Below are 23537 nucleotides of genomic sequence, written 5' to 3'. Positions count from 1 at the left end.
CACTGTCAGGGCTTGGCTTCTTGAGCAAATGAAAATACTATTAAAATACTGAATATGTTATGACCAATGCTGATAGCATGAGCATAAATTAACAAGTGCAACAAGCACTCAGATTGTTGCAGGGTCTTTTGCAGCTGCATCCTACATAACTCTTCTTACAAGAGGGCTGCAGTGAATGCTTTATGCCCCGAGCAATATGTAAGCAAGAAATTACGGACCTCGTCTTGCAGCATATTCCATATGGCGTGAGCTCGAGCCTCCTGCATGTGTGCAGTGTTTCAAGTGTGCCATTCAGCCTTCGCTGTATCCATGGCCTCTTTACAATGTAACTGAAGTGTCACACAGTTGCTGGCAATTTTATCACTGTGCATGCACAGTGCTGCTAGTCATGCGATGCAGCCAGACTTATGCAGAAGTCTGATATGAACCACGGATATGCTGGTAGCCCCTTATGGTGTTCTTGAAATACACCAATACCCCGCGCTTAACTGCTTCGGAGTTCGTGCTGACCATACTCCGGATGGCATCAGTGCTCAAATGTGCAAATTAAATAGGTACCAGTTGGAAGTCACAGCTTCTTTTTGATAACTTGGGAAGTCGGGGCAGAGCTATGGCCGAACGAGATTGACAAGTCGTTCGGACAGCTCTCTGCCACCTTAGGCAGGAGAAAGGGAAAAGGAACATCAGGGGAACCAGACAGTGGTTGTGCAAAAGGCAAATATGGGAAGCCAGAATCCCACAAATTCGTCGCACTCATACTTGATGTCAGTACCGTCAGCACTGAGAGCAAGGCATAAAAGAAATCTGACAACATCATACACCTCTGAGAGTTTAATTTTCTCTTTTCATTTTAAACAAACGGGGTCGTTCGTAACATAACAGTGTCCTCAACAGAGAACAATTGCTTCATATTTGCTTTTCATCTTCCGAGGTCCCTAACATTTGGTTGTGACAAAAAAATCACATGACGACAAGACAGGCAAGGGCAGTGTTATGTCCTTTGCAACACTCCAGCTGGCATCACTGTAGCTGAAGGCTGTTTCCGTCGCACCACAATGTCTTTCAAGTTGACGTGCACTTTTTCCTTGTTGGGCACGGGCACTGAATTGAAGCAAAACCTATCGGGAACAGAAAGAAAAAATTGTAAACTTGTAAGATACCGCACAGTAGGGACAGACAGTAAGAGGGGGAGGGGAGTAAATAAACAAAAGCGCAGAGCCAGCATCAATTCTTTTTTCTGTGCATTTGGTTGCATGATGGATTTTCACACCACAGCAATATATTCATAATTCATGCTACTGTATTGGCTGCGACAGACCTAAATGGAACAACTCAAGAACACACAAGAGTAAAATCTAGTAGAACAAGAGAGAAAAATCTGTCACAAACAGCTATAGAATTTAGCACACAGAACATGCCTATATAAGATGTTTGGTTTACAGAGTTCACCATCCCCAAGAGGCTCAGGCTACGAGCGACACTATTGTGAAGGGCTCTGGATAATTTTGACAACCGGGGGTTTTTTAACGTGCAATGACACCACACAGCATATACAATTGCCTTCCAAAAATTCGGACCCCTGACTTTTTGGACATGCTTGATGACTTTTTCACGGCACCATGACAATTTCAGACCCATCGCGACTGAGTGCTCCATTTTTCGGACCTCATTTGGATTCGTTGCAGCACCACTGCCAATAAGACTTTTAGCATAGCACTACCATTTACAGCTACCGTCTACTGCTAGAGCGCACAGTCAATACGCGTACACAGGTCACCTTGAGGGCATCAGATGGTGCCATGTGCCCACCATATGCAGACACACCCGATGAGCTGGAGCCAATCAGCACGTGCGTTGCAGACGGCGCACAGTAACGGTAGTGATATGCCAAATGTGTCTAATAGTGAAGCCCCCATGTAATATAAATAGTGGAACGTCACACTTAAGGAGGCCAAAAATGTGATCAAATAAAGCAAAATTCAAGCGAGAAAGGACGATATTAGAAGTGGGGGCCCTCTTTGCAGTGCGACGCAGTAGCAGCCTTCGCAGACGGCCCTGGCGCATTTTGAGGACACTTCAGCGCACAAACAGTCAGGACTATGCGGTGAAGGATCCTCAAAACGTGGCATTTCAGCAAACTTGCAGTGGCAGGTTTGCTTTTGCGCCTGGATGCCGTTTAAGCCCACGCGTTTGCCTGCAACGTGCTGACAACAGTACAGCCATCAAACGCTAGTTGCCACCTGCGTAGACACTGAGCGGGGAGACTCGACCATCAGAATAGGCACAAAACTACTGACCTCTTCCTCCACCAAAGTGACAATCGGCAGTTTATGTCAAGTGACGCGCTGCATGCTTTCGCTCACGGCTTCAAGGCCTATCTAAAGTTGGCTTCTCAGTGTTGCTAAGCGTGGTGGTAAAGCCATTTGGAAAAAAAAAAAAAAATCCTAAATTGCGATGTTATTACTCTTTTTCTTTTCTTTTTTTTCAGAAGAAAAATTTTCCTCGCAATCCTGGATAGCATGTGTGCGGCGATGTCGCTTTGAGTGAAGTGTTCGCCGTGGCCATACGCACTTTAACCAATTCTTACCAACAATGCCTTTACTATAGAAGGGGAAAAATGTACAGTCGTCTATGGCAGTTGAACTGGGACTTCAGTTTCACTTTACTATATTCGAGTTTATTAATTACTATAGCGGGATTCTACTGTAATGATGTTCTTGAAACAATTTCAAAGCAAATGCTTTGAATAATGCTACAACCAAAACAAAACGAACAGATTGAACTACATGATATGAGTTTTCCAACTCATTTATCCTTTAATGCACAAGGTCATTACATAAAAGAGGGAAGTATGTTGCACTAGTTAAAGCTTTGCCAACGTTTTGCAAAAGCAGCCACCTCGGAACGGAGAAGCCAACCTGTCTGGGGTACAAGCAGCAAGTACAACAAAGCTGCTTGTATCACGTGCCTTGTGCCAGTGCCTGTTCTCATGATTCACGAAGGAGAATGGGAACAGGCACACAAACTGGTTCTGCTAATAAAGATTCAAAATGCATGCTTGAGCCAGTGGCTGAACTTCGGATGAGAAATGTGTGGCGTGACAGCAATCTTCCAGTGCCCCTGAAAACCTCTGGAGTATGTGTCATGCTTGGATCTGAAACTACAGAACTGATGCAAGTGTGGTTTATAGCTGTGATTGTCAGCTGGATCACGTGCGAGTCAAAGACATGGAAATTGTGCCACTAAAGTGCCTTTCATCGTCACTTGCCTCAGACTCCTGGTCTTATTTGTGACTGCATGACAGGTCCCTTGTATGGCTGTGACTTCTCCATGGACACTTGCAAGGCATGCACATATAGCGCCACCTTGCACCGAGTGTTGGAAAGGGCACCCATCTCTACGTGCCTCATGCTGGCTCATTCCCGCATCGAGTATCTCAACACTACCTAGACGGAAGGCTGGTGGCACTGCAATTCGCACACCACAGAATCTCGTGCATGGTGGGTGAATATGTCACTTGGTGTGGGACAGTCAAACTTCTTTAAGCTCCAAGAGTGGCAACACTGCACTGCTGCAATCCAAAAATGCCGTCTCTTCCTGTCTCCATCTGCTTATTTCTCATGCAGTCACTTATCTTTTGGAAGCGCAAAGTACTCTAACTTGTGATAGTTAAGCTATCTGCACTTTTCACCCACAAATTTCGAAGCAATGCAATGCATGCAGCAGTGGATTCATAAATTCATGGACAGAATTATCCGCATGTTGTGCTTATCAGCATGGACACGACCATCACTTACTTGCGACAGGACAGGCTTTGCTTCCTAGTCTGTTTTTCTTTGCATGTCATGGTGAGAGCTGCTACTTGGTGAGCATCTGAGTTCAATGTATTACGTAGAGGGAAAGCTGACATCATCTATGAAAGTTTGTTACAGCGCTTCATCCACCACAGACACTTCAAGTGTTCCGAGTAGCTGAGCTAATGACTGCAGAACTGTAAATATGGGCCAGCGGAAAATATTGAGAAAAATGTTACAAACCAACACAGTGAGCCCGGATATATAAAACCCAGATATTTTGAATTTTGGTTATATCAAACTCGCAAATTATCTAAATCCCATGTAAATGTATAGGAAGCATCATATATCGAACTCCAATTTCATTGGTCTTCGATATATCGAACTCTGCACCACTCAGTGAAAGGTGCACCCTCGCCAAAGGCGACTGCATCAGCCTCAGTCGTTTGCCGCGTGAGGCCACGGACGTTTGTAGGCCGCATGCAGATGGAGCGAGAGAAAACTAGTTTGGCAACTGCCAGTCTAGAAAGTACCACGCCTTGGAAAGTGTGTTATCCCCGAAGACACGCGCATCTACCATGACTGTTTGGTGCAGGACCAGGTAGTGTTTACAAGCCATGTCCATGAAGGAGCAAGAGGGAACCAGTTTGGCAAGAGCCGGTATGGAGTAGACAATTTTTTCTTCAAGTTATCAACGGCAGAGTGGGTTCATTACGCAAGTAAACATGGTATCATTTATCACGATCACAAGAGGTGTTAAGCCAATTCTGTATATCGAATTATCGATATATCTAAATATTTTGCAATCCCCTTTGAGTTCGGTATATCCAGATTAGACTAATATGTCCTAAATACAGTATGCTGGCTGTATATTCCAATAAATGAGCACAAAATTTACCGAAAATGAGATATGGTCTTCTCTACATTTAAAATATAACTCACTTTAATAACACTTTAATAAGAGGTCCCTGTAGGCACTGTGAAAAACATTCCATTAGTGTTGTCTGTTATTGAGCCTTTGCCAATATGGTTTTCATGCCTCATGTTCGTCGCCTCCTCAAGAATATAGTTGGCGCATACAAAGTGCAGACTTTCACCACGTCGTGATGCTGGAAGTACTGATTTTGCAAAGAAGAACATGAACTACAAGTGGAAGTGACGGTCATGTTCATGCTGACAAGCACAACATAGGAAGCACAACGCAGGCTATGAGAGACGCCGTAGTGGAGAGCTCTGAAAATTTCGACCACGTGGGGGTTCTTTAACGTGCACTGACATTGCACAGCACACGGGCGCCTTGCTTTTCGCTTCCACTGCAAAGCGGCCGCCGAGGCCGGGATTCGATCTGCATCCTTGGGCACAGCAGTCGAGCGCCCTAACCATAGCACCATCGCGGCGGGGTTTCATAAGTGTAAGTTTAAAGTGAGATGGGCATGTCCAATACAAAGCCGACACAAAATTACTTCAATAATGCATTCTTGATGATTGCACAACTTCCATTCCCCAGTAGTCAATGTAACTAGGTGCACTATGTTGTTCAGTTTGTTGGCCCAATAAGCCTACAATTGGACACCCTCCTTATTGTTTAAACTTAATGCATCTTTATGCATTCTATATATATTTTTCACTTCAGTGTTACAACACATGCATCAGTTCTCTTCTTCTCACCCATTCACACATGGAGAGGGGCCTCGCAGAACTATATGGCCTTGTGTTCCAGCTATATTATGTCTCCTATTGAGGGTTGGACTGTATTTCTGGAGTTTAGTAATGTAATTACGCTGCGAGAGATAATACTGTTTGAAATAATGTTCTTTACTACTTTTCTATGGCTACCGTAACAAATATTTTGCACTGAAAACTGATTTAGACTAAGGCAGCCAGACTATTTTCTCCCATTTCCTTTGCGTTATCACACCCCCAACACAGCACGCTGTTTTAGAACTACGTATCTAACAAAGTTCCAAGAAATTGTGCTCAGTAGACAATTTGCAAAGCAAGCAGACACCAATCACACACACACAAAAAAGAAGTTGGAAAAAAAGGCAGGGGGACAGACTATGATCGAAACTATAAGACCATGCCATTTATTGATAGGATTAGGAACACGTGGTCAATCTAATTAGAAATGCAATGCAAATTCTTCACAGCACAAAAATGAAGACCTTACCTTCTGTGCATTAATTAAGCACAAAATTTATGTGGAACTAGAGTAAATGAAATTCTGTGATGAAGCTATGGTACTAGTGGTGTACCCTGAAATGTGAGCACCTATCAATATACATAACCTCACTGCGAATAACTTTTTTTTTTTAGGTATCTGCAATGTTCTTTATTTGCATTTATGCTTTTTCCCACAGAGTATTCAGAATTGCAGATAGCACTCTTGCTGAAAGAAAGCAATGCCTGGGTGTTAAAAGGGTAGCCCTCATAACACAGCATGCATCAGCGCCTCTGTACACCTGTGTGAATAAACTAAAAGACATGTATTACTGGAAGCGAGAGTTTATGGAGAGCAAGAGAGCGGAAAAATTTTTTATTTGAGCGCAGTCAGATAACCCAGTTACCTGAATTGCTTCAAGGCATGCAGAGGCTTGTAATGATAACATGGGACTGGAAAGCGAGGCAGTGCTATACTTTTTTTTTTTTTTTTTGAGATGGCGCATCTTGTGAACTTGCGCTACCAATAATGCATCCTGCTACAGAACTAATGCAACTGCTATAATGACGTGTCAAGATTACAATGGCAAAGAAAAAAAAAAATAACTTTAGGGCAATTTCATTCCTGGTTTTACAATTTTGACATCAAGCAATCGCTATCATACTCATTTCCAGCATCAAGATACAGGGGAACAGATGCAAGTGCTTTTAGAAAATGCTTAACGGCATTTTGTGTTGCTGATAATGCAAGTTGCGTTGAAGAATTTGGCACTTTGGATACCAAAGCCCTCTGCGAAGAAAAATGATTATGGTCCTCAAGAACTTGTTGCCAGTCCCTTTATTACCGAAAGTCATCCTTGCGTATAAATGGTTATGACAAGTACAAAAGGGTGCACCAATGCAGGGGAATGCTTGCTTGTGGCGTGGTCTCTCTGCGGTGGCCTGGTAACTGCAATAACGGGTCTGAACTTGGAAAAGACAGCATGCATTTTGTTTTCCTGTTGCTGGAGAGCAGCATCTCCACCCTGAAAGTGGTAGCCATCGAGGCACCCTAAGAAATGAAAAGTGAGAGCTACCCCAAAAGCGTGCAATCGAGCTGTGAAGAGTACGTACTTTGCCCTGCATTCTGTATCATGAAGCGCTCCCTGGCACTACCATATGCATTCATGCCAAAGTAATACCCCTGTCAAGCGTGCAAAATAAAGTGCACTTACGGCAAGTGTCACTTATGAAAAGTGCACTCTACCGCTGCTGCTAAACGGCGTAATATAAGTGCACTTGCTAAAGTGTGAACTCGGGTCGGAGTGCGTTGGCAAAACAGACTTTGAGGGTCGAGAGTGTCTCGCCGGCAGAAATTTCTTTGTCACAAATGTATTATGTAATAAGATATGTATACAAGTTGATTTTATGTGTCCTGTACATATATTCATTTGAGGAATTGTTTTATAATAGCGACGGGCAAAATATCACATAACTAAAACATTATGTAACCGCGTACGCAACTTTCACACTAACCATGATGCGCCACTGCGGCTACGCCATTTTCAGTTAGGGAGCGGTTATTGTTTATGGCGTTTGTTGATAGGGGGTCTCCGAATCGTGGCCCAGTGTCAGATTTTAAGCATTTTTTTTATTGTTTTACTACTTTAAAAAGCAGTTCTCTGAACTTCGCGCTTGGAGGTTCCAATTTCTTTTTTTAAAACATGTTTTTCAGTTGCCAGTTTCGTACCGAGTGCTCCTGTTTAGCACCGCATAGCGTAAAGTCTCTTTCGAGCTGCGAAGTGCACTTTAACTTGCACGCTTGACTTGGGTATAAGATATGCAAAAATTTTAAGCTGATACTGGGAAGAAATTGTGATTCTGATAAAAAAAAAATAACAAAAAAAGAACACCTGAATTATAACTTTACCAGGTTCCACTAATAAAGAATCTATCTACCAAGTTTATTGATTACCGAAGCTGTAGAAAGAAATACGAAGATTTTCCTGTGACAATGCCCTCCAGTGGCCAGTGCCTGAAGACATAACTTGTGGCATAGTGGAGAAGTTAAAGTGCAGATTTGGTTTTGTGCTATCTAGCCTGTTCTAGTCCTTTGGACAGACTGAAGCAGAACTGTAAAAGAAATGTATCAGTTCAGCCATCCTTGAACAAAGTTTCGTTAGCCATCATCCGCAGGCCAGTCGCTTTGACCTTAGCTCGCTTCTGCACTTGCTAAGCATCTCGGTAATGCGTTAGCCTGGCTTCTCATTGTTTGACGGTCTTGTCAGCCTGTCTGGCCCTGCTGCGGTCTCTATGTTTAGCAAGATAGCATAAGCCTATGGTGCGTTTAACTAGATTAAATGAACAATTGGCGCAGATGGAACTTCATGGAGATTACACTGTTCATTGCACATCGTGAGAGTGTTTTGCAGTTGGAACTTGATGAAAACGGTGATGTGTACAGCACAGCGCGAAAGTGTGCTGTAGTTTTACACAAGGTGTGATTTGGCTGCAGTGACAGCATAGTGCTCTTGTGCCTGGGCACGACGAAGACGTTTTGCTGCATGGCATGAGATGAAACAACATGTGGCGCACGAGTATGTAGCGCCATTTGTGGAACGTGAGGTATTAGGTGTAGGACTAATAGAATAACGCAAGATTTGCAAATTAATGCAGAAGAGCTAATGCTCTAAAAACAAAAGCAGAAGTGAAATACCGTAAAAACCCGTGTATATAAGACAGTGCAGAGAAACTGCACTTGACCAGAGTGCAGTTGCAGCGTACTGGAAGCAGCATGTATGCGGATGCACGTGAGCAAAATATGCACGGGCATTACAACAGCATAAAGCCAATCAAAAATGAGAGAACAGTGATGCGCCTAGCAGCGTCTTAAACGGCGTGCCTAGTTGATGCACACATGCTCGACTGCGTGTTGGCGTGAAGTTTAAGTAAAGCCGAAACAATGCAACTGAGCTTTACTTCAGAAATGAAAAACGTACAATTGTCGTCGTGCCTGCCATAATGCGCGCAAAGAGTGCGGGCCCCATTGTTTCATTGAATTCAGGTTTGAGGTGGTCTATTTTGGCGAACGGTGGCTTCAGGGGTCGTTCCTCGATGCTATCCCTTGTTCAAATTGATCAGAGCATGCCTGAATTAATGGGTGCCCAATATGCCATAGACTTACATAGGCATCAGCCGAGATCGCTTTAACAGTTCAAATTATCCGAATTCCCGAATAAAAGAGATTTGACTGTAGCACTTTTGGGCCAGACTGTGCATTTTGGTAAACTTTCTTCGATACTGTACTCCCAGGACTTAAATATAATTTCTCAATCAGAATTTTGTGAAGAATAAGATATGTCCTAGCCATTCTGAATTTTTAGGTTATTAATGCAAATAATCTGAGCATTTAAATAGTATTGCTGCCAAAAAATTGAGAGGTTTTAAATCGTTCGATTTAAAAAACGTCACAAAACAACAATCTCTTATTATTTCGTGCAATGGGCTTTCCAGTTTTGCCGAACTGACAAACTGAGTAGCTCATTTGGTCAAAGGCAAAAAAACTACTGAAATTTCGGCTATGTTCTGATGGCCCAACAAAGTCATGTCAGCTTTGAAAATAGGTATCATCAAAATCTGTGCGCAGTTTAAAACTTATCTCTTCAGCCATGCAATAGCCTCTCAATCATATTTTACATCATCATCATCAGCTGGCCTATACCCACTGCCGGGCGAAGGACTCTCCCATATTTCTCCAATTAGCCCTATCCTGTGCTGTATCCACTTGACCCCTGCAAACTTGACTTCACCAGCCCACCTAACTTTGTTGCCCCCTACTACGCTTTCCTTTCCTTGGAGTCCAGTTTGTTACCCTTAAGCAACCATCAGTTGTCCTCTCTTCGCACTACATGCCCTGCCCATGTCCATTTCTTATTCTTGATTTCCACTAAAATGTCATTATTTATTTTTATTTATTTATTTCAAATACCCTAAGGGCCCTTGCGGGCATTATATAGGGGGCATTCATCAAATAAATACAAATAATTTTACAAGCGAACAAAAAGCTGTAAGCCCAAATAGGTGCACGAAAACCATGAACGATTTATACAGGCGACAGGAGCAGGTTTTCGGAGATTTAAAAAATAAAATAGAAATGCACATCTAACAAAACAGGAAAATACAGAACTTAAAAAAAAATAAAAAATAAAAAAAAAAAAATATCGCAGTCTGAAGTTGCGAAACATGGAACAGGGAAATGAAGGGGAAATGAGAGTGCTCGTTATAATACATGGAGGAAGAAGCCAACAGTCGGCGAGGCCATGGAAAGCATGGGGATTGTACTTTGTCTTTTTTTTTTAATTTTTACTTCGGTAATCACATAAATTAGTAATGTAATCTGTTTAGGGAAAAGATAAACACAAAGCAGAAAGAAAAACAACGTGCCGATGCACACATTGTTTTTCTTTCTACTTTGTGTTTATCTTTCCCCTAAACAGATTACATCATTAATTTATGTGATTACCGAAGTAAACAAAAAAAAAAAGACAAAGTACAATCCCTATGCTTTCCATGGCCTCGCCGACTGTTGGCTTCTTCCTCCATGTATTATAACGAGCACCCTCATTTCCCCTTCATTTATCTGCTTGTAGCTTACGGGGGTCTCGGTTCTGGCAGTCTTGAAGCCATAGGTAGCGTAAGAGGGTTCTAGCACAGCTTTCGCCCTCGCTCTTGATCACGTTCTAAGTGACGCTGGCGGTAACACGGGACGTTCCACGTCCACCGCTTTGGTTGAGGGTGGCGCTGGTGAACACTCTCAAGGTTCGTATACAGACAATATTAATACCCAAGAAAGTAGCAGGGGGGACAGCGGCCGATGTAGCTCAGTTGGAAGAGCACCGGACGCGATATTCGGAGGTCGTGGGTTCGGTTCCCACCATCGGCACGTTGTTTTTCTTTCTACTTTGCGTTTATCTTTCCCCTAAACAGATTACATTACTAATTTAAGTAATTACCGAAGTAAAAATTAAAAAAAAAAAAAAAAAAGACAAAGTACAATCCCCCCATGCTTTCCATGGCCTCACCGACTGTTGGCTTCTTCCTTCATGTATTATAACGAGCACCCTCATTTCCCCTTCATTTATCTGCTTGTAGCTTACGGGGGTCTCGGTTCTGGCAGTCTTGAAGCCATAGGTAGCGTAAGAGGGTCCTAGCACAGCTTTCGCCCTCGCTCTTGATCACGTTCTACGTGACGCTGGCGGTAACACAGGACGTTCCACTTCCACAGCTTTGGCTGAGGGTGGCGCTGGTGAACACTCTCAAGGTTCGTCTACAGACAACATTAATACCCAAGAAAGTAGCAGGGGGGACAGCGGCCGATGTAGCTCAGTTGGAAGAGCACCGGATGGGATATTCGGAGGTCGTGGGTTTGGTTCCCACCATCGGCACATTGTTTTTCTTTCTACTTTGTGTTTATCTTTCCCCTAAACAGATTACATTACTAATTTATGTAATTACCGAAGTAAAAATAAAAAGAAAAAAAAAAAAGACAAAGTACAGTCCCCCCATGCTTTCCATGGCCTCGCCGACTGTTGGCTTCTTCCTTCATGGAACAGGGAAGCGTTTCAGGGCACGTAATGGAGCAGCTAACATAGATGATAAATTGAAGAGCTAGAAAGGTAAAACGCACATCAGATTAGGTTCATGAATTCAAGTGCGATAGAAGAGCTGCTTGAAAAGATGCTTCAGGAATAATGGCAATACTAGAAGGAAGTGAGTTCCACTTGTTAAAAGACAGGACCAAAGCTGAGTACTTGAATCTTTCTGTTCGCGTTAAAATAGGTTTAACCTTGTTGATATGATCTACACGAGCAGAGATGTGCGGCGCCGGAAAGATATGTGAGCATGCAGATGGTGTGCTGCTGTGATAGAGAGCATGAAAAAGAGATGAACGATTGAATTTTCTGCGCATGACTAAGGGCGGGAGATTGAGTGATGTTTTCATCGCTGTAACGCTTTGATGCCGAGAGTACTTTGAAAGAACGAATAGCGCTGCTTTGTTTTGGACAGATTCTAACATGTTAATAAGATAGGCTTGGTAAGAGTTCCAAATTACTGACGCATATTCTAATTTGGGTCTCACTAGCGAGTTGAAGGCCTGTAGTCGTGTGTTCTTGTCGGCAAGATGCAGTCGGCGCTTAAGAAGACCAAGGTTTTTTAAACATTTGGAAGAGTAATCTATATGTGCGTTCCAGCATAAATTCATGTTAAAGTGCACGCCGAGGTATTTCACTGATGAAGCAGTTTCAATGAGACAGTTGTTAATTAGGTAAGCATTTGAAGTCTAGTAAGCAGCGGAAGTAAATTTAAGATGTTTCGTTTTATCGGTGTTAATTACCATTTGCCACCTGCCACACCAAAGAGTCAGCTCATCAAGTTCAGGCTGTAGAGCAATGATATCAGCAGGGTTAAATATTTTTCTGTAAATCACACAGTCATCTGCGAATAATCTTATTGCAGATGTAATGTTCGACGTAATGTCATTAATATTGTCACGGGTTCTATCGCTACCCGGACGGCAGTCCAGAAGGACAGGGTCAAAGGACGGGGTTGAGGCACAGGAGGCAGAGAGCAGGCGCTTCACCAGGCAAAAGCAGCGGCGTCCCAGAACCACGCGCACTCCGCAGAACTTCGTCTTCTTCTCCCTCCAGAACTGACACGGTTAGCGCGGGTTACACTACTCCTCCCCCTGAAAGGCGCATCGTCCCGATGCGCGCTCCAGCGTTACTGAAACGTTAAATCGAGCAGAGCTCAGAGTCAGAATACGTGGTTCTAGCGTTCACAGTAAGTTTTGAGGCGAACCACATGCACCACTTTAGGATGAGGGGGCCGACGAGATGTGCTCGGAACAATCGGAATCACCTCGTAATTCACGTTGCTTATACGGCGAACGACCTCGTATGGGCCAAAGTAACGTTTTAGCAGCTTCTCGCTGAGACCGCGACGGCGAACGGGAGTCCACACCCACACTTTATCACCAGGTGCAAAATTAACTTCACGATGCCGGAGGTTGTACCTGCGTGCATCGACGTGCTGGCGGTCTTGGATGCGTAGTCGTGCCAACTGTCGGGCTTCTTCTGCGTGCTGGGTTACCAGTTGGACATCGTCGTAAGAGTAGGCCTCCGGCTCATGGGGAAGCATGGCGTCAAGCATGGTAATCACCTCTCGGCCATGCACCAGGCGGAACGGCGAAAACCCGGTTGTTTCCTGAGTTGCGGTGTTATAAGCGAAAGTTACGTAGGGAAGAATATCGTCCCATGTACGGTGCTCGACGTCCACATACATAGATATCATGTCGGCCATAGTCTTATTAAGGCGCTCTGTGAGCCCATTCGTTTGGGGGTGGTATGCGGTAGTTTTGCGGTGGTGCGTGTTGCTTAAACGCAAGATCTCTGCCATTAGCTGGGACACGAACGCGGCACCGCGATCTGTGATCAAGACTTCGGGAGCACCGTGACGGAGGACGATGGACTCGACGAAAAACTTCGCTACATCAGCCGCTGTTGCAGAAGGTAAAGCTCGCGATTCGGCATACCGTGTGAGGTAATCCGTAGCAACAGCAATCCAGCGGTGTCCCGAGTTGGACGTAGGAAAAGGTCCGAGCAGGTCCATGCCTACCTGCTGGAACGGAGTCATAGGCGGCGGAATGGGGTGAAGATGTCCTGCGGGTTGTACGGGCGGAGTCTTACGTCTTTGACATTCGCGGCAGGTCCTGGTATAGTGACGAACAGTCTTAGCAAGTTGAGGCCAGTAATACTTGGAACGAATTCGTGCGAGTGTTCGGCTGTATCCCAAATGCCCGGAAGTTGGGTCGTCATGACAGGCGTCCATAATTTCATTACGCAGGTCAGCCGGAATAACCAGTAGCCAAGACCTCGCACTCGCCGCGAAGCTCTTTTTGTATAGCACATTGTTGCAAAGACGTAATGCGGGCAGAACGCGCAAGAAGACGCGTGGAATGGTGCCTTCTTGACCTTCCAGATGGGCGATTACTTCACGGAGTTCAGTGTCGTGTCGCTGCCGCGCTGCCATATCGACCGTGCTTATGGTACCTATAAAAGCATCTTCATACTCGTCGTCTTGACCGTCAGATACTGATTCTATAGGGGCTCTGGAGAGGCAGTCAGCATCTGTGTGCCTGCGACCGGACTTATAAACTATTGTAGCATCGAATTCTTGCAACCGAAGGGCCCACCGTGCAAGTCGTCCTGAAGGGTCTCTCAGAGTGCTGAGCCAACACAGAGAGTGATGGTCGGTAACCACCTGAAATGGGCGTCCGTACAAGTAGGGTCTGAACTTATTAATCGCCCAAACTACCGCGAGGCATTCTTTTTCAGTGGTCGAGTAGTTAGTCTCCGCCTTCGATAATGTTCGACTTGCGTAAGCGATTACACGCTCGGTCCCGTTCTGTTTTTGAATGAGCACGGCTCCGAGGCCCTTGTTGCTGGCGTCTGTATGAACTTCAGTCTCGGCGTCCTGGTCAAAATGCCCGAGTACAGGGGAGGTCTGCAAGCTTTGTTTAAGGCGGTCGAATGCACGCTGCTGTTCATCCGACCACTGGAAGGCGACGTTCTCTTTCGTGAGATGAGTAAGCGGTGCAGCGACATGAGAAAAATTGGGAACAAAGCGCCTATAGTAAGCACAGAGGCCCAGAAACCTCCGTACGGCGTTCTTGTCCGATGGTGTAGGAAAGGAGGCGACGGCGGCTGTTTTATCGGGATCTGGACGAACACCCGCGCTACTGACGACGTGGCCAAGAAATTTTAATTCATCGTAGGCAAACTTGCACTTTGTTGGCTTCAGAGTGAGGCCTGCGCTTCTCATAGCTTGTAGTACTGCTCTTAGGCGAAGAAGATGATCGGAGAACGTGCTTGAGAAGATTACAACATCGTCAAGGTAGACCAGACAAGTTTGCCACTTCAGTCCGGCCAAGACGGTGTCCATAACGCGCTGAAAGGTTGCTGGGGCGGTACAGAGGCCGAACGGCATCACTTTAAACTCATATAGACCATCCGGGGTGATAAAAGCAGTCTTCTCTCGGTCGCGCTCATCCACTTCGATTTGCCAGTAACCACTTTTCAGATCTATGGATGAAAAGTAACGGGCATGTCGTAGATGATCAAGTGCGTCATCAATGCGAGGAAGGGGATAAACATCCTTCTTGGTGACGTTGTTGAGACGGCGATAGTCAACACAGAATCGAAGAGTGCCATCCTTTTTCTTTACTAGTACCACTGGAGCTGCCCATGGGCTGTGCGAGGGTTGGATTATATCGTCGGCCAGCATTTCTTGCACTTGGTTCTGAATAACTTCACGTTCTTTGAAAGAAACTCGGTAAGGCGACTGACGAACAGGGTGAGCAGCGTCATCGGTAATTATTCTGTGTTTGGCAATGGTCGTCTGGCGAACTCCGGATGACGTAGAGAAGCAGTCTTGGAATTCTGCAAGCAGCGCTATCAATTTGGCCCTCTCGCTCACAGAGAGATTAGGTGCAATGCTTACACCCAAAGGTGCATCGTTCTGCTGCGAAGAGGAGGAGAAAGCACCTTCGGACAGGGCAACAACTTGAATAGGGGCGGTAATGTTCTCCATGGTACCGAGAGCCGTGCCTTTCGTAAGGCGCTGTGGAGTGCCACAAAAGTTGGTGACTAGGACGTGTACGCAGCCAGTATCCAGCTGCGCGATACCTCGAGCAACACCAAGACCCCGTTCAAGAAGCAGCTGAGCACTTCCTTCCAGCAGAACTTCGCCAGAAGCAACGTGGTCGGACGTGACAGGGAGAAATACGCTAGACTGGGGCGGTACGGTTACGTGCTCCGCCAAGACGCGTGCCGTGCAAACTTGGGGCTTTGTTTGCGCCGAGGTATATCGAGGTTGACGAAGCGTGAGGCGGCGGTCGGTAAAGTCGATTACAGCGCTGCAATCACTCAAAAAATCCATTCCGAGAATAATGTCTCTGGAACATTTCGATAGTACAACAAAGGTAACCGGGCACCTGAGACCGTTAATCTCAATACGAGCAGTGCATCTGCCGATTGGTCTCACGAGGTGGCCTCCAGCGGTTCTGATATTGGGGCCATCCCACTGCGTCGTTACCTTGTGAAGTCGGCGGCATAGCTCCCCACTCATAACAGAATAGTCTGCACCAGTGTCAACGAGTGCCGTCACGTCGTATCCGTCGATCACAACATCGAGGTTATTGTACACTGTGGCGCGACGGTCGTCGGAAGCTCCGTCGGGGAGTTCATCGTGAAGTTCGTCAGAAAGCTCGTCGGAAAGCTCGGCGGGAAGCTCGGCGGGAAGTTCGGCGAGAAGTTCGGCGCGAAGTTCGTCGGGAAGGTCGTCGGGTTGATCGTCGGGTCGCGTGGGGGAGCGGGGCGAAAAACGTGGAGGCTCTTTAACAGGAACGGGTTCGGCAACGTCACCTCCAGACGTCGCCGGGCTTAGTTTTCCCGATGAGGGGACAGGCTTTGCCGTCGATTGCTGCGAAGGGGAGAATCGTATCGGCGGGACGGTGTCGAGCGAAGGTCGCGACGTGAAGACCGGTCGGGTGGTGGTGAACGGCGCAGATAATCCGCGATGTCGCGGGGTTGCTCGCCGAACTCCGGGCGGGGAGCATTCCGCTGGAAACCGCGAAGACCAAGCTCGCGGTAAGGGCAGCGACGGTAGACGTGGCCTGCTTCTCCGCAGTGGAAGCATAGTGGGCGTTGGTCGGTTGTCCTCCACACGTCAGCCTTGCTCATCCATTGCTGCTGCGGACGAAGATCGTACACAGGGCTACGGGGTTGTGCAGGCAAGTACTGTCGACGAGCAGGCGGCGGTGGTGGCTGCTGCGGCGGCGGGCGACTAGCAACGGACGCGTAAGTCTCAATGGGCTGAGTAGGGGGCTGAGTAGGTGAAGAAGCAACGGAGCACTGTGGATAAAGGGCACGCTGTACTTCTTCGCGGACAGCATCCGTGAGGGCGCAGGATGCCGTACCATCAGCAGGTGGAAGCAGCTGCCGTATTTCCTCGCGTACAACTTCGCGGATGATCTCGCGTAGGCTTGCGGTGTCGAGGGAACCAACAGGGAAACGAGCAGCTGAAAGGTTCGAAACGCTGGGACCTCCAGCAAGGCGACGATAATAGTCCGCTCGCGTAACCAAGGCTCGCTCGATGTTTGTCGCCTCATTTACAAATTGTGCCACTGTAGTCGGCGGATCACGAATAAGCCCGCCGAAAATGTCACTCTTGACGCCCCGCATGAGTGCACGCACCTTTTTTTCCTCGGTGGCACGGGGGTCGGCACGGGAGCTAAGTCGTAGGACGTCTTGAACAAAACTCGTTACAGTTTCGTCGGGTCGTTGTACTCGTGTTTGCAGAAGGTCTTCTGCTCGCTGTCGCCGATACTGATTGGCGAACGTCCGTCGCAGCTCCTCCTTACAGGTGTCCCAGGATGTAAGGGAGGCCTCGTGGTTTTCGAACCAGTGCCGAGCCGTACTGTCCAGGCAGAAATACAAATTCTGAAGACAGTTTTCGGCATTCCAGCCATTGTGGCGGGCCACACGTTCGTACTGCTCCAGCCAATCCTCCACATCTTCGGAGGCATCGCCATGGAACGTGGCAGCCGCTCGAGGAGCCATCGGTAGGTACACCACGGACGGTGCGAGAAACGAGTCCGTCTGTTGACATTGGGTCGTGGTACTCCGGGCCATTGTAAGTTGTGGAGAGCCGGAGTTCGGCAACAGACCAAATTCAGGAGCAAGTCCTTGAAGTCGCCGGCTGGCACGTATCTCGGCCTCCTCGTCGAAGGGGCGGCGGCTGAGACTTGGGGGCGAACTCAGAGTAGCGGGTTTTGAGGGGCTGTGCTGCATTTACCCCGCACCTCCACCAGAATGTCACGGGTTCTATCGCTACCCGGACGGCAGTCCAGAAGGACAGGGTCAAAGGACGGGGTTGAGGCACAGGAGGCAGAGAGCAGGCGCTTCACCAGGCAAAAGCAGCGGCGTCCCAGAACCACGCGCACTCCGCAGAACTTCGTCTTCTTCTCCCTCCAGAACTGACACGGTTAGCGCGGGTTACAATATAAATTAAGAAGACCAACGGACCCAGCACCGAACCTTGAGGCACACTGGAAGCAACTCTTGAGCTATTTGAAAAGCAGTTATGTATTTTCACTGATTGAAATCGGTTAGTTAGAAACGCGTCAATCCATTGTGTAGCATACTGATCAAGTTGCAGATTACGTATTTTTATCATTAGGTGATTATGGGGGACACGATCAAAAGCTTTGGCGAAATCAATAAATATGGAGTCAATATACAGGGATGAATCGAATGCCTGATGAAGGTCTGTTACTAACTCAAATAACTGTGTGTGACACGATAAATGTTTCCGAAAGCCATGCTGGTTGATATGAAGCAGGTTGTTTTGGTTAAGATGAGCCATAATGCAAGTGTAGATAATGTGTTCGAGAATTTTGCAGCATATCGAAGTCAGTGAAATAGGCCTGTAGTTATTGGGAACGGATCTGTCTCCAGATTTAAAAAGTGAGATGAAGTAAGCAGATTGCCTATCTTGCAGCACACATGTTTTAATGAGAGACCGCTGAAAAATTAGAGAGAGAAGTAAAGCCGAGTGCTGGCAAGTTATTTTTAAAAGTTTCGTGTTGATGCCATCGGGTCCTGGGGTGGTGCTGAGGGGTAAGCGTTCAATTGCGCAAAACATGCCTTGTGCTGTTACAAGAATGGGTTAAAAATTTTTTCTGCGCATTTTTCTATAGGTAGGGTATTGCCATATGCATCCAAAAGAACAGGAGCCGCACCGACGCTTTTCGGATTAACCGTGTTCCAAAACTTCTTCAGATCAGTTCTTATCAAACTAAGAAGTGTGCAAAAATATCTGTTTTTGGCTTCATAAATTTCTTCTCCAGCTATTTTCGAAATTTCTTTGTAATTTTCCCAGTCTGTGGCTTCCTTAGTTCGAGTTGCTTTTCTAAATGCTTTTTTTCCTGCTTATTGCCCTTTTGATATTTCTGGTGAATCAAGGATCGTTAGTACACATAGTTATTACACTTTTCGGTACTCAGCGATCTTCAATTTCAACGAGCTGGTCATGGAACAACTGCCAATTTTCATCAGTCGTGCGATTCTGGAAATTGGCTTGAAAATCAGCAGTGAAATTTTCCAATATTCGATTGATGTTTTGGACATCCGCTCGCGCGTAGTTAAGAATAACCTTTTTCATTTTTGATTTGTCAGCACGCGGAAGTGAAAGAGAGCAGTGTACAGCTTTATGGTCGCTTATTTCTTCCAAAATGTCTGAGAGCTCGGGATGGTTGGTCAGGATCATGTCTAGAATATGATTACCACGAGTGGGTTCACGAACAATTTGGGTGAGCTGGTGATATTGAAGAAGATGAAGGAAATGAAAGTTATCTCTGCGATTATTCTCGGAATCAACAGATAGCGTTGTCCAGTTTATGGCCGGAAAGCTAAAGTCGCTAGCTAGAAAAAAAAGGGAATTAGGGTGTTTTATGAGCAGCTGCTCAATGGCGTCATTTAACTGTTTGACAAATTCCGGTTGGCTATCGGGTGGTCTATAACATGCGCCGAAAATGCAAAACGTGCTACCAACTTGAGCAGAAACCCAGACCATTTCTAATGAAGAGTCATTAGCAATGAGGGATGCATGGAAATCTTCGTTAATCGCGATCGATACTCCTTCACCTCGACGAGAGCCAGCCCTATCTTTTCTAAAAAAAAACAAATGATGAAGGAAATGCAATGTCATGGTTTGCGATGTCTTCCGTTAGCCAAGTTTCCGTTTCTACGATGATGTCAGTTGAACAAGAATGCATGATAACTTTGAGAGCGGCTACTTTGTTAAATATGTTGCGGAAGTCTCGCCAAGAGCATCGAGGCATGTTTCACTTTGCTTGGATTGGTTTTCTTTGTAGGCTGTCATATCTGGGGGGGGGTACGCCCTGAAGAAAGTTTAATAATGCTGTCAGTTGCAGAGTCACATCGGTAAATTCCGCTTTTCATGTGAAGCTTATTAAATCTGACAGAATAGCGCTCATTTATTCAAACATTCTCTTTAGCGAAATCGCGCAGCTTTTTCCACGCATGAAGAATTCTCGGGGAATAGTCATCATCTAGCCAAACCTTTGACGACTTCACGTCTTTCAGTTTGTGTGCATTTTAAAGAGCTTCAAGTTTCAAGTTTCAATTTAAAATTTAAAAATTTAACCATAATGGGCCGAGGTTTATCAGCCCGAGGTTAACCAAGGCGATGAGCCCGTTCAATGTCGCCACACTGCATCTCAAGGTGCTCGGTAAAGAAGTCTGACTATCTTTTCTGTGTCTGTATAGCTTTCTTGTTCCCTTTCATCAAGACATTTAATAATTAAATTGTTTCTTCTCATTCTGTTGTTCATGTCGTCAACAACAAATGTCAGTTCATCATTTGTTTTGTTTATGCTTGTTTTAACTACCTCTACCGAATTGGACACAGTGTCAAAGTTTCCCTTCATTTCAAGCACACTGGACATATTCTTCTCGATTTCAGTGCTACTTATTTCCTGTTTGATTTCATTTAGAGACTCCGTTTCTGCCTGACATTCCTTCAACAGTGTGAATACATCATCAATCTTTGGTCCTGGATTTGCTTCCACATCACCCGCACAAAGCAAAAGTAGTGTTATGCATATGGAGAGCAGGAACGAAGTGGATCTCGGACAAAGCTCACGAACTAGACCTGCCCCCGCCCTAAAATGGTACTCATGTTGACACAAAGAAATTCTATGGGAAAAAAAATGAGCCGATGCGAGCGCGATTTGTGCACAAATTAACACCCATTGAAACTCAATAATGGGGATCAGCGGCCACACAGGACCATACTATTATAAAACTGTACAGGAAAAGGCCTACCAAAGGCAAAGAGCACAAGTCAACCATATGCTCTCGTGGCCGCAAATCCCAGAAGTATGGAGTTGGAAGGCGGTTATATAGGTGGCCTTGGCGCTGAATCTGCTCGAGGTGGCGCTGTCCCCAGCTATGACGTCACACAGCAAGTCACGTTCCGCGCTGGCACGCATCGGTGGAACCAGATAAAACGTCAGTCGTGCAGGTGATCTGATGGTTTCCTTGCGATGCTTCCAGATTTGGTTGGCTTGCGGCTAGATACGGTGATCTAGAAAGGCAAAGAGTACAATTCAACCATATGCTCTCGTGGCCGCAAATCCCAGAAGTATGGAGTCGGCACGCGGTTATATAGGTGGCCTTGGCGCTGAATCTACTCGAGGTGGCGCTGTCCCCAGCTATGACGTCGCACAGCAAGTCACGTTCCGCGCTGGCACGCAGCGGTGGAACCAGATAAAACGTCAGTCGTGCAGGTGACCTGATGGTCTCCTTGCGATGTTTCCAGGCTTGGTTGGTTTGCGGCAAGATACGATGATCTAGAAAGGAAAAGAGCACAAGTCAACCATATACTCTCGTGGCCGCAAATAAAGTTATTTCTCTGATCCACTCTGCATGCTTCCTATCTCTTAACGTTACACCTACCATTTTGCGCTTCATAGCCCTCTGTGTTGTCCTCAATTTTAGTATTCTTTTCGTTAGCCTCCATGTTTCAGCCCAATATGTGAGTACAGGTAAGATGCAACTGTTATATACTTCCCTCTAGAGCAATACAGATAAGCTGCTAGTCATAATCTGCAAGTATTTGCCAAATGCACTCCATCCCCAATCTTATTCTCCTAGTTATTTCTCTGTTATGATCCGGATTTGCGGTTACTACCTGTCCTAAGTAGACATATTCAATTACGAATTCCAGTGCTTCTGTACCTATTGCAAGCTGCTTTTCCTTTCCTAGGCTGTTGAACATTATCTTAGTCTTCTGCATATTGATTTTTAAGCCCACCTTTCTACTTTTCCTGTGTAGGTGATCAATCATTCTATGCAATTCATCCCTTCAGTTACTTAGCAAGACAATGCCATCAGAGAATCACAGATTACGGAGGTATTCCCCATCTACCCTCATCCCTAACTGTTCCCATTTCAAGTCTCTGACTACTTCCTCTAAGCAAGCTGTGAACAGTGCTGGGGAGACCTGTCTCCTTGCCTAACCCCTTTATTTATGGGAATTTTGTTTCTTTATGTAGAACAATGGTTGCTGTGCAGCCACTATATATATCTTCCCCTACTTTCACATATGGCTCGTCTATACCCTGATTTCGCAATGCCTGCATGACTGCTGATGTTTCTACTGAGTCAAATGCTTTTTCGTAATCAATGAATGTTATGTATAAGGGCTGGTTATATTTCGAGCATTTTTCTATCACCTGGTTGATGGTATGGATATGATCGATAGTTGAGTACCCTTTCCTAAAACCTGCTTATCTTTTGCTTGATTGAAGTCTAAGGTTGTACTGATTCCGTTAGCAATTACCTAAGTAAGTACCTTGTCTGTAACGGCCCCGCTGGAGTGGCGCAGTGGTTACGGCGCTCGACTACTGTTCCCAAGGACGCGGGATCGAATCCCGGCCTCGGCGGCTGCTTTTCGATGGAGGCGAAAAGCAAGGCGCCCGTGTGCTGTGCGATGTCAGTGCACGTTAAAGAACCCCAGGTGGTCGAAATTTCCGGAGTCCTCCACTACGGCGTCTCTCATAGCCTGAGTCGCTTTGGGACGTTAAACCCCACCAAACCAAACCAAACCAAACCAACCTTGTCTGTAACGAATATTAAGCTGATTAGTCAGTAATTTTTCAAGACCTTAGCATCCCCTTTCTTATGAATTAAGATAATGTTAGCGTTCTTCCATGATTCCGGTACTGTCGATGACACCAGGCCTTGCGTATACAGGGTGGCCAGTTTTCCTAGCACGATATCTCCCCCCATCCTTCAAGAAATCTGCAGTTACCTGACCTTCCCCAGCTGCTTTCCCCCTTTTTCATAATTTCTAAAGCTTTCTTAACCTCGTCCTTTGTTACTGACAGAACGTCTGACTGCTCTTCACTACCGCCAATCTCATTATATTGATCTCACTACTTCGGCTACTGTATAGATCGGTATAGAACTCCTCGGCTACTTTGACTATCTTGTCCATATACGTGATGACATTGCCTGCCTTGTCCTTTAACACATACATCTGATTTTTGCCAATGCCTAATTTCCGGAGCATAGGCATGCTCAAATTTTTTGATGTTATACTTCCTTATGTCCAACACTTTGCACCTATTGATTACTTTTGATATCTCTGCCAATTCTATCCTGTCTGTTGGGTTGGAGGTGTTTATGCTTTGGCGTTTCTTCAAATCTTTCATCTGCTTAGATAATTTGCCAGTATCCTAACTATCCTACCACCTACTTCTACCACGCACTCAGTAATGATATCTCTGAAAGTATCGTTCGTCGCTTCTACACTAAGGTCACCCTCCTTGGTTAACACTGAATATCTATTTTGTAGCGAGATCCTGAATTCTTCTGCCTTCGCCCTCACGACTAATTCGTTCATGAATTTTTTTCCTTACTGATTTGTTTTGTTCCCTCTTCAAGTCTAGACTACATC

General features: G+C 45.7%; 1 protein-coding gene across 3 annotated transcripts in view; it reads right to left on the bottom strand.

The window, feature by feature from the left end:
* Positions 1-816: 816 nt before the first annotated feature.
* Positions 817-23537, bottom strand: part of LOC146205331 (uncharacterized) — a 121566-nt gene continuing 98845 nt past the window's right edge. For all 3 annotated transcript variants that reach the window (XM_084589974.1, XM_084589975.1, XM_084589976.1), the window contains one exon: positions 817-1118. In XM_084589974.1, the coding sequence (XP_084446100.1) occupies positions 992-1118 (127 nt within the window). In that variant the 3' untranslated portion in view covers positions 817-991. The remainder of the gene's footprint in view (positions 1119-23537) is intronic.

Source organism: Amblyomma maculatum, chromosome 1 (assembly GCF_055883805.1).
Source record: "Amblyomma maculatum isolate TAMU_Amacu chromosome 1, ASM5588380v1, whole genome shotgun sequence".
Taxonomy (NCBI): Eukaryota; Metazoa; Arthropoda; class Arachnida; order Ixodida; family Ixodidae; genus Amblyomma; species Amblyomma maculatum.
This window is presented reverse-complemented; position numbering and strand designations above follow the sequence as displayed.